At 35.7% G+C, this 11,793-nt stretch overlaps 2 protein-coding genes across 3 annotated transcripts in view; one reads left to right on the top strand and one right to left on the bottom strand.

Annotated features, from left to right (window-relative positions):
• The window catches only part of LOC6052298 (DNA-directed RNA polymerase I subunit RPA1), a 50,194-nt gene extending 47,270 nt beyond the window's left edge, over positions 1-2,924 (top strand). For both annotated transcript variants that reach the window (XM_038250122.1, XM_038250121.1), the window contains exon 5: positions 1,792-2,924. In XM_038250122.1, coding sequence (XP_038106050.1) covers positions 1,792-2,842 — 1,051 coding nt within the window. In that variant the 3' untranslated portion in view covers positions 2,843-2,924. The remainder of the gene's footprint in view (positions 1-1,791) is intronic.
• A 3,100-nt stretch (positions 2,925-6,024) lies between these two features.
• On the bottom strand, positions 6,025-7,206 carry LOC6052297 (gastrula zinc finger protein XlCGF52.1). The gene has a single exon (XM_001868552.2). The coding sequence runs from the start codon at positions 7,204-7,206 to the stop codon at positions 6,025-6,027; it is 1,182 nt and encodes a 393-aa protein (XP_001868587.2).
• Between the last annotated feature and the right edge of the window lie 4,587 nt (positions 7,207-11,793).

Genomic DNA, 11,793 nt, shown 5'->3' with positions numbered 1-11,793 from the left:
TTCTTAAAAAAAACTAAAATTTTAAACTAAATTTTAAATTTCAAAATTTTTGATTTCTGGAATTCTACGCGTCTGAAATTCTAAAATATCAAAAATTAATCAAAACGATCAAAAATTTTAAATTCGTTTTGAATTCTTTACAAAGTTTAAAAATAAAAAAAAATCTTCAATCCAATTCTAAAAATATTTAAATTTAAAAATTCTGCAAAATAAAAATATTCCAAAATCCAATATTATTTTTAATTCATAATTTAAAAAAACTCTAATTCTAAATTTGACATTTGATTTCTAAAATTTTTAAATTTTAATTTTTTTAGATCAGATTCTTAAATTCAAAATTTCGAAAATTCTAGAATTTGCAGTTTAAAAATTAAAAAAAATAGTTTTAGAACTTTTTTTGAAAAATTCTGAAATGTTGAAATTAATAATTAAAGGAAAATCAGAACTTGAAATTTTTAAATTGTTGATTTTTTTTATTCTACAAGTCTGAAATTCTAAAATTCTCAAATTTCAAAAATTCTAGTTAAATTTATCAAATACAAAGTTTTTCAAGTTCAAAAAATTCTAAAATTCTTTAATTTTTGACTCCTCAATTTCTACACGTCTCAAATTCTAAAATTCTCAAATTTCAAAAAATCAAAACATTAAAAATTTTAAAATTTCAAAATCTTATAATGCTTGAATTTTAAATTCTAAAATTCTTCAGGTCTAAAATTGAAATTTTCGAAGTCTGAGAAAAAACTATAGATAAAATCCTAAGTTCTATTAAAAATTTCAATCCTACAAATTAAAAGTGTGTTTAAAATTCTTAAAATTCAGAAAATTTAAAATTCTGGAATTCCAATAGTTTGTAGTTTGAAATTAAAGAAATATTAAAGTTCTTTGTAAAATTCTGAACTTTAAAAATAAAAATAAAAAAATCTAAAATTTTGATTATAAAATTATTGATTTTTACAAGTTCTTAAATTCTCAAATTTCAAAAATTCTAGGTTTATTTTTAAAATCCAATATTTCTAAAATTTGAAATTTCTGTAATTCTTGATTTCTGAATTTCTATTCGTCTGAAAATCTCAAATTTAAAAAAATTGTATGTTAAATCCTTAAATTTAAAAATCTTAAAATTTTTGTATTTAAATTCTAAAATTGTAGAAAATCTAAAATTTAGAAATTTTTCAGATCTAAATTCTAAAATTCTTGAATTCTGAAATGTAACAAGGCTGAAATTGCAAAATTTCAAAAATATAGGGTAAATTATTTTTTTTAAATTGAAAAGTCCCATAATTATTAAATTATAAAAAACTGAAAATCTTGAACCCTCAAATTCTAATGTTTAAAAATTCTTAAACTTTTAATATTTAAAACTTTTAAATTCCAGAAATTCATTGAAAATGTTTTTTTTTCTTATTTTGAAATTTTTCATTTCTAGAGTTTTTTATTAGGTCCTATGAACATATGAAAGACAAAAGTTTATTGGTCCTTTAAAAAAAAATCTGGATTTCTTTAAATTTTAAAGTGTGTTCAAGAATATTAAAATTTTATTTTTAGATATATTTAATTTTCATAATCTAATTTTAAATATTGTTCAATTTTAAAATATTTACATTCAAAGGTTTAAGAATTCTTGATTTTGAAGTTAAATAACTGCTCAATCTATAATTCTTAAATCCTTGATTCAGAATGTTTTGACATTTTGCTATTAAAAAAAGTTCAATTCCGAAACTGCCTAACTCAAAATTCCAAAATTCGTTGATCTAAAAATCATAAATTTCTAAAATTCAATTTGTTTTTCAGCATCGAAATCGCCCAGGAATCGTCGAAAAAGGACGCAGCAGACAGCAGCGGCGGTGGACCGGAAATTGACGAGCAAGCCGTGGACAGCCACGAACCGGACATGTCCCGGCTGAAGGAAGCCGACGACGGGGATGCCAGCTCGGAAGACGACGAAGATGGCAACGCGAACGAGGGTGATGCCGATGCAACCGAGTCCCGCCGGAAGAATAAAAAGAGTGACGATGTTGGGTACGAGAGTGAGGAGGATGATGATGATGGGGAAGAGGACGAGATGCCAAATTCACCGGAAGGGGAGGAGAATGCTGAAGGACAGGCGGCGAAGGGTGAAGAGGAGGGTGAAGGTGGGGAGGAGAAGGATGAAGCGTTGGACGTTTCGGACATTCAGTTGAACGAAGACACGGAAAAGATGCTGGTGACCAAGCAGAGTGACATGATCAGCGATTACACTTACGACAAGGAACACTTCCGGTGGGTCCAGGTCAGCTTCCATATGCCGATGAAGTACAAGGACATTGATTTCACCAAGATATTGCGTGAAATCTCAGAAAAGTGCGTCGTCTGGGAGGTCCCGAACATCCGGCGAGCGATCACGTTCCGTCAGAACGATCAACTCCACCTCAAAACGGACGGCATCAACGTGTTCGCCATGACCAAGTACGCCGAAATCCTCGACCTGAACCGGATGTACTCCAACGACATCTACGCCGTCGCGCAAACGTACGGCATCGAGGCGGCCTCGCGCGTCATCGTGAAGGAAGTCCAGAACGTGTTCAAGGTGTACGGTATCGAGATCAACCCGCGTCACCTGCTCCTCGTCGCCGACTACATGACCGCGGACGGAACGTTCAAGTCGCTGAGTCGAAAGGGCATGGAGGCGAACGTTTCGCCGCTGCAGCAGATTTCGTTCGAATCGTCGATTCAGTTCCTGAAGGCGGCCACGCTGAAGGGCAACGGAGATCACCTGGATTCACCGTCGTCGCGGTTGATGGTCGGAAAGCTGTGCAAGAGTGGGACTGGTTCGTTTGGGCTGTACAACCAGATAAAAGTGTGAGAGGTGAGTCAGAGTGAGAGTGAGTTTGGCGTGGCCAATTATTTGATTTGAAGTTTAAATATATTTGCTTTTCGTAAAGTTAGACGAAGGAATTCTTGTTTCCGCAGATATCACCATCCATTTTCTATGTTTGGTAATTTGACTCAAATTTAATCCTGCCAAGTGCGTCTACAATGAGACAGTGAATAACTCCAACTGAAGGAGCTATTACCCTATGCCAAACAAACAAACAAAATCGCACTATTTCGTGTTTGGCAGTTTTCCAAATTCGCAAACAAGATAAACTGTATGGAAGCTGATGTTTCTGCAAACAAATGATGGCGAACAAACAACGCAGACAAACTGTCAAAATGTGCGAATTTGTTTGTTTGTTTGCCATAGTGTAATAGCTCCTTAACCAAAAGTGTCTCATTTTCAAAAAATAATTCAAGATAATAAAAAAAAAAAATGATAAACGAGTCTGGATTGTACGCTTGAAAATGATTTTCAAAAAATTATAGGCTATTACAAATTTCATTTAATAGGGTTTATTTAAAAAAAATCCAACTTAAAGCCCTATTTTTAATTTTTTAAGCAGAAAGTATTATCAAAATCCTTTATAAATTGTTAAGTTATGTGGTACCATAATAAAACATTTGTGAATTGTTAGTTTCTTATTTCAAAAATGTATGGAAAAATTAAATGAAATAATTTTGTTTTATCTATTTTTAGCCTCTTTTACAGGAAAATTTTGAAAAGCTTTAAGTTTCGTTTACTTAACGTGTTCAACAAATCGATGGCTCTGTGCTTTCTTGTACTAAACTTGCTGATTTTCCTATCTAGTTAGCATAAGGGAGCACAGAGGCATCAAAATGTAATTTCCTGCAGCAAAACACGTTTTAAACATAATTATCTGGTTGAAAATAAATAATAAGAAAAATACAGGGAAATTCTGAACTTCTTTTTGGTTTATTTGAATTGCTTATTTAGGGATACCGTGAAGAATTTCTCTTGTACCCTTAAAAAGAGAACCATCAACACTTTCCGTCTTCCAATACTATTGGCTATCATTAGAGCGTCCAATTTCCCGTCCCGGGAAAAAAATTCCCGGGATTTCTCGATAAAAAATATTTCCCGTTTCGACTCAATTTATTGATTTTATTGAACATACCAGTTCGTTTGAAAATGTCATGTCAAGGTTTATTTTAGATAATATTAATTTCTGAAGCATTCACATCTGGGAATGGATCTTGTTTATTTGTTGGGCTACAAAAATTACGATATTATGTAATGAAAATAAACTACTGGTAATTAAAAAAAAATGTTTTTGAAAATAGAATTGAAACTAAGCAACCCCTTTCTGCCAAGATCAAAATTGGACTATTCAGAAAAAAATAGGTACACGAAAAAAATGGTGATTTTTTAATTAACTTTTATCACAAAAAATCAATTTTCCAAAATTCGTATTTTCCCTAATATTGAATGCTTGGCCCTTTTTATGTTAGGCTTAATTCATTTTTTTTAATATTGTTTGCGAAAAGACGGGAAAATTTCACAAATGTTTCATATTTAACATTGAAAATCGGACCATTAGTTGCTGAGATATCGTTATTAGAAAATGGAGGGTTGTTTGGGTGAAACCTGGTCCAATCTTAAATGTTTCTTAAACGAAATTTTAGGACATTTTCTGAACTTTAAGAAAAAAATATTTTCAGGAATGGATAATCATGGACACTATTTAAAAAAATCCTAAAACCGGAATTTGTCGGAGAAAATTTTACATTAATTTATTTTGAAAACAGTGCACTTAATAAAAAATGTAAAGTACTTCTCGATTGTAAATTCGATATTACATAAAAATAAGGTCTAAAAATTTTAAGTACGATACAGTAGTTGTTCGGTAACTGGGCTGAGAACGCCCAGTCACCGAATGTTGCTCGTTAACTGGGCTGAACAAAAAATAACGAGGGGACCACCGATGCATAATATTATCCAGATAAAATATAAAAATAAAAGTTGCTCAAATTTATTTACAATGCTTACTTTTCATTTTTATTTAATTGTAACTTGAAATTAAACAAAAGTTTGAAAAAAGTTTTTTTTTATCTATTGAATATGATTTTTGCATACATTAACCCCTCGGTCATTTTGGTTTGTTTTGGTTTTTTGACGTTTGTCTGCTTTTTAACTGGGCTACGGTCCAGCTTTCGAGCGGCCAGATAAAAAGCAGCCAAGTTAAACAACGCCCAGTAACCGAACAACTACTGTATTCATTTTTTTCCAAAAACATTATTTAAAAAAAATCTCGGCACAATTTTGGTCCATACTCCTGAATGACAGCGGAGTTTTGTCCCCTAAAACATATTAAAAAGTTCTTCGTCAAAAAAATAAAAAAATAAAAATACGGATTTTGGGAAATTGATTTTTTGTGAAAACCGAAGACACCAAATCAATCAAAAAATCCTCGAAAAGTTACAAATTTTAGAATATTTACTTACGATTTTTGTATGGACAGCTGCCAAAATTGTATGGAAACTTGTATGGGTGAACCAATGACACAAAATGGCATCTTTGGTCATAGGGAAGGCCACCACAATGTTTGGGCCAAATAAAAAAAAAAACAAAAAGTTAAAATGGTCGAAATCGGCCGATTTCGCAGAGAATTGCCCATTACCCTTTTCAAATAAGAGCTTTTTATACATGAAATTTCATAAATTCTTATTTGATAAATTTTACTGTCAAAGCTTTCGAGCTCAAAGCCAACTCTGATCATTCTAACTAACGCTCTAGTTTGTTGATCTAGCTGTAGAGCCACTCAAGAGTTCAACCCTCAGGCAAAAACTGATAACGATCCCGCCGTTAGACAAACAGTTGAACAGTCAACCAGACCTCGCTGTGAATTCCACTCTCTTCGCGGATAGCATCGTAAATTAGTTCCTTCGGGATTTCTTCTTCATATTTGTTGAAAAAAAAGTTTTAAAAGATACTTTGTCTTACTGTAGTGAGTCGTTTATTTAGCAGTCCCATGATAACTCTAACCCTAAAGGCAGTACAACCAATCCTAATTAACAGCCTACCGATAATTTTAAGCAGCCCTATTTGTGTGGAACTTGATATTTCAGGTCCAGCCCCCTCCTTTCTTCGAGAAGGGCGGGGGGCTCGGTTCGTTTATTGTCTTCTGTTGAAGCTTCGTGCCGCGGTGTTCAACCCCGCTTCACCTCGACCCGGCACCCCTTGCCGCGCTGATGCCTCCGCAGGTCACTTCCGGTGAGGAAGCGCTTCTTGCAGCGATCGCACTCTGCTAGGCGCTCTCCGGAATGGCTTTTCTGATGAACCGTTAGGTGGCTCGACTGTTTGAACCGGGACGGGCACTTGTCGCAGGCGTACGGGCGGTCCACGGCGCGGTGGAGCTTTTCCCGGTGTTGGGCGAGTTGTGCGGGGGTCTTGAAGGTCTTGTTGCAGTCCTGGCAGAGGGTTTGCGGAACGTGGGTGAGGTTGAGGTGCGCTTTGAGTTGACGCGAGTAGATGAAGGATTCTGGACATTTGGGACATTGGTGGCGCTTTTCTAGGGTGTGGACCCGGGCGACGTGCTTTTGACGGTTTCCGGAAGAGGAGAAGGCGCTGGAGCAGTGGGGACAGGGGTAGCTGGGGTTGGTGTCGGTGAAGTGGCTCTTTCGGTGGAAGATGAGGTGGCTCATGTGGCTGCACTCTTTGTCGCAGACGTCGCACACGTACGGGTTCATGCCGGCGTGGAGCTTCCGATGGCGGTTGAGGGACGCCTTGTCCTTGAACATCCGCAGGCAGTTACCACAGAAGAAGGTTCCCTTGTGGACCTGCCGGAGATGCTCGGCCAGCTCGGGGATTGTACGGAATGTCTTCATGCAGCGCTGGCAGCGCGCGTAGATTCGTTCCTCCTTGTTCCGGTCGTCCTCATCCTGGCGGTGCTTCAACAGCAGATGCCGGAACAAGTGAGTTTTGAAGGCGAACCTCAACAAACAAACGCCACATTTGAAGCCCAGCTTGCCCGCCACATTATACCTGCGATTATTCTTTGGCCCTTGATAGGTATTCTTCCTTTTAACGCTCGTCGGCCTCTTCTCCACCCCATTACATAACGCATTTTCATTCCCAGCCGGATCGATTTCCTCTTCCTCGTCCTTTTCTTCGCTAGCGTAGACCTCTTGGATCAACTCCAGCTCACAGCCGCCACCCTCCCCCAACACAAGATCTACAAACTGATCCTCTCCCAATCCAAGCAACTCATCGTGATAAACCTCCTTCCAAGCGACACTTCCGTCCAAGTTGGCCTGGAGCTCATCGAGCTCCACTTCCGCTAGGACCACACAACTCGATAGCTTCACGTTCGACAAAACCGCAGTAGCCATCCTGGCATCCGCTAGGCAGCGCTTGCTGCGACCGACTTGCTCTTGTTTGCTCTTGTTTTGCAGCCGGCACTTTTTAAATATAGACGACACCGCAGAAGCAAAAATAAGCACGAGATGCAGATGGAGGCGATGGCTTTCGCGAGAAATTTGCACGTTTTCTGTTTTTTTTTTTTGGCAAGCGACGGAACGTTATTTTTAGTGTGGAACACAATGTAGTCAACAATTGAACAGATTGAATAAGTGCCCACCTTGTTAGTCACCGACAAACTAACGAAAGTTGGCTTTCATTCAAGGGAAGAAATGTCAAAGGACACCGTTGCGTATTGCGCATGAGTCGTAGCCAGGGGCAATGTCCTGACCGGCAAACATGAAACGAGGAATCCAACTAATTTGCACAAAAAATCTCCACTTGGTGAAATAAACTTAAAAATATCTCAAACAATCCTGATAAAAGCAAAAAAAAATCTTCAAACTTTAATAATTAATCCAAGAGTGCAACGCATTCCGACGCGAAGAATCGTACGCGAAACGCACGTGATCGCAGACGGCGACGCCGTAAATAAAAGCGCAACTGAGAGAGACGCTTCAAAATTGAGAGGGAGAGAGAACTAATACAGAGCGCGGCGCGGGAGAATTGGTAAAAGAAGAGAGTAATGTTCTTGCGATGAATGGATCGCGGTTCGTTGATAAGTTTTGTCAAATGCCGGCTCGCTGCGAACGGGATCCAAAGTGTGAACGGTGCTGAACGTGTGAATGGATGTGATCGTTTTGAGAGGAAAAGTGTTAGACTTTCTCTCAGTTTTAATTACAGTCCAGATTCGATTATCCGAAGGCCTCGGAAAAATTTCACTTCGGATAGTCGAACAAAAAAAAAAATTATCGTGTCTTAGGTATGACCCCTAAACTACGCTAAAATGATTTAGAAATTTTAAATTCAAGTTGGCGGCCAAAATGGCGGTGATGTAATATTGGAAAAACCTAGGAAAAAACGCATTTTATTTTTAATAGACAATCATTAATTCAAATTTGACTAAAATCGAGTCGCATAATTCAAATTTTATGTTAAAATCATGCGTGGGTCTCGTGGCGCAGGGGTAGCGGCTTCGGCTGCCGATCCCGATGATGCTATGAGACGCGGGTTCGATTCCCGCCTTATCCACTGAGCTTCTATCGGATGGTGAAGTAAAACGTCGGTCCCGGTTTCTCCTGTCTCGTCAGAGGCGCTGGAGCAGAAATCCCACGTTAGAGGAAGGCCATGCCCCGGGGGGCGTAGTGCCAATAGTTTCGTTAAAATCAAGAAAATGAAAAAATACGAAAAAAAATTGTACGTTATTCGATTATCCGTTGTTTTTTTTATCATAAAATTATATTAACTTGGGCATCAAAATTTAACCCTCTACAACCCAACCCCGCCTTTAGACGGGCTTCGATTTAAAAAACCGCCAAAAATCAATTTTTCAACCAATCTTTGATCTTTAAAATTGGAAAGAAGAACTCTTAAAATTTTAGAAAACTTATGGGTTGGAAGTATGACTTGTTTTATGTGACTTTGCCAATGTTTTTAAAAAAATCTTTTTTTCAAGGGTCAACTTTGGTTGTGTTTTTTGCTAACATTATCTATATTTTAAATAAAAAGTAGTAAGCAGTAATTTTTATAGTGTCCCAGACTATGCCTCTACGCATTTATTTACAATTTAAATGATAATGGTGCCATCTTATAGCAGAAAATGTGAAAAAAAAACAAGCAAAAAATTAAACATGAAAAATTGGACAGGCAAAATGTAATGATAGGAGGTGGTAGAAAAGGCCAAAAACTAAAAAAAAAACAAACATAAACTAAACAAGATAAATGCAAATTAAAATACTAAAAATGAAACAAGAAAAACCTAAAACAAGAGAAGTAAAGTTTTTCGTAGAACAAAAGTTGCTCAAAATGACCCCCCAAACATGGAAAAAATAAAAATTTCCGCAAAAAAATGGCTGTAGAGGGTTAACCCTCTACAATCAAACTCCGCTTCTAGGTGGGCTTTATCAACTAATTTGTGATCTCTAATAAGCGTTGGAACAAAAAACTTAAAATTTTAGAAAATGTTTGGGTTGGAAGTTTGATTTGTTTTATGTGACTATGCCGATGTTTTTAAAAATGTGTTTTTCTCTAAGGGTCAACTTTGGCTATGTTTTCACTAACAATTCCAATATTTTATGCATAATTAATACAGTATTTATTTGTAATGTCGAGAACTATGCCTCTGCGCATTTGTCTTACAATTTAAATGATAATGGCATCATTCTGTAGTAGAAAATGTGAAAAAGAAGCAACAAATTTAAAAAGTGGCTAAAAAAATTTAAATCTATAAAGTCAAAAGGTAATAATAGAAGGTGATAGAATAAGCCAAAAACAAACGTTAACTAAACATGAGAAATACAAATTAAAATAAATACTGAAAATTAAACAATAAAAACATAAAGTAAAATAAGTAAAGTTTTTCGCAAAATAAAAGCTGCTCAAAATTACTTCCTGAAAACAGAAAAAAATAAATTAATAAAAAATCGGTATTAAAGGGTTAATAAACTAATTTTCAACGACTTATTACAGTTCTCGATTATCTGAAGCTTAGATTATTAAAAGGTATCAAAGAAACTAGAGCAACTCTCTACGAAATCGGCCGATTTTGACCATTTTTTTATTTTTTGTATTTTTTTATTTGACTTAAACTTTGTGGGGGCCTTCCCTATGACCAAATAAGCTGTTTTGCGTCATTGGTTCACCCATACAAGTCACCATACAATTTTGGCTGCTGTCCATACAAAAATGGTATGTAAATATTCAAACAGCTGTAACTTCTGACTGAATTTTCTGATCAATTTGGTGTCTTCGGCAAAGTTGTAAGTATTGTTGAGGACTTTTGAGACTTTTTACCATGTTTCTCTATAGCTCACAAGTTGCGGATGTTTGTCCCCTAAAACATATCAAACAATCTCGAAAATCAAAAAAATACGTATTCTGGGAAAATGAGTTTTAGTGAAAAAAACTGATTAAAAAATCTTCAATTTTTTTCCGTGTACCTATTTTTTTCTCAAAAGTCCTCAACAATACCTACAACTTTGCCGAAGATACCAAATTGATCAGAAAATTCACTCAAAAGTTACAGCTGTTTGAATATTTACATACCTTTTTTGTATGGACAGCAGCCAAAATTGTATGGAGACTTGTATGGGAGAACCAATGACACAAAATAGCTTATTTGGTCATAGGGAAGGCCCCCACAAAGTTTGAGCCAAATCAAACAATACAAATAAAATCCATTTCCGGTTTTGGTAGAGAATTGCTCACTAGTAATATACGAAAGATAAATATTTTCATAGTTTAACATAAAGCGAGTTCAGCGAGTCTAATGTCAACATTTTTAGAGTCTTGTTTGAGCTTAACGACCCAAAATAAACAAAGAAAAAAAAATGGTAAGAAATTACAAGCTGCACTACATGAGGAGGATCGACATAAACCTTAAAACATATTTGCAACGGCCTTATCAATGGATTTTAAATTTTAAAAGAAGATTAAAATATGCTTGATTTGTATTATTTTCTCTTTGACAATTCGAAAATTTTGCATGTTGGAAAGAATTGAAAAACTAACACAAATACACAAGATTTTTTCATGAATATATTACAGATTGTTTCGTGAATAATTTTATATGGATCGTTTTGATCATATTCATTCATTCAATCAGATTATCAAAAGTACCTCAATATTTCATGTTTTCAAGTTTTGCAACGAGTTGCTTATATCATTTTTTGCAATTCCGAAAAAACACTTTTTGGATAGAATTTTTTGTCAAACATCACCGTGTTAAGTAAATTTACCGTCAAAACTAAAAAGAATTGTCAAATTTGAAAGTATTGAAAGGTATTAATTTTCCATTCTGTTGTTTTTGGTAAAGAAATGTAGGCCGTTTCGGCACTCTAGAATGACAGGAAAACAAAATAGTTTCACGACGGAATTGCAAAAATATTTTTTTTAACACTTGTAGCACCAACGGGGTCAAAACTTACGCGAAGCACCAAGGGGGTCAAAAAAGTTGGAAATGCAACTTCAAGAAGCTGTATCTCGGCGAAAACTCAACCGATTTGATCCGGAAGGATGTCAAGAATCCCCTAAAACAAGGTAGATCCAAAACAGATGCGTCTACCTTAAGTTATAATAAAAAAGGCATTTCCAACTTTTTTTTCCAAGGGTTGTATGAGCGGGTGAAAATGCATTTCCAACTTTTTTGACCCCGTTGGGGCTACAAGTGTTGATATGTTTGAATTAAAACATTTTCACATTCTATCATAATACATGAAAAATCTATTGATAAAAAATGTAATTAAAGTCACATTCGCCATTTGCCCACTGTTACTGTTCTTATTTTTTTTTTCTTTTGAGAATTTTACATTTTGAAACGATTTAAAATTCGACTCAATGAATAAAAAAAATTCAAACCATTGGAGACCACCCGCTTTAGGTGAATCACTCTCGATTTCGCTCTCCGATCACTATCTCTTCCGCCGCTCTCTTTCACTCTCACTACAAACCCAATGTTGCCC

This window comes from Culex quinquefasciatus, chromosome 2 (assembly GCF_015732765.1).
Source record: "Culex quinquefasciatus strain JHB chromosome 2, VPISU_Cqui_1.0_pri_paternal, whole genome shotgun sequence".
Lineage (NCBI taxonomy): Eukaryota > Metazoa > Arthropoda > Insecta > Diptera > Culicidae > Culex > Culex quinquefasciatus.
This window is presented reverse-complemented; position numbering and strand designations above follow the sequence as displayed.

What these genes read in the sequence shown, in the direction of transcription:
- LOC6052297 (XM_001868552.2), bottom strand. Translation starts at nt 7,206, where the DNA reads ATGGCTACTGCGGTTTTGTCGAACGTGAAGCTATCGAGTTGTGTGGTC.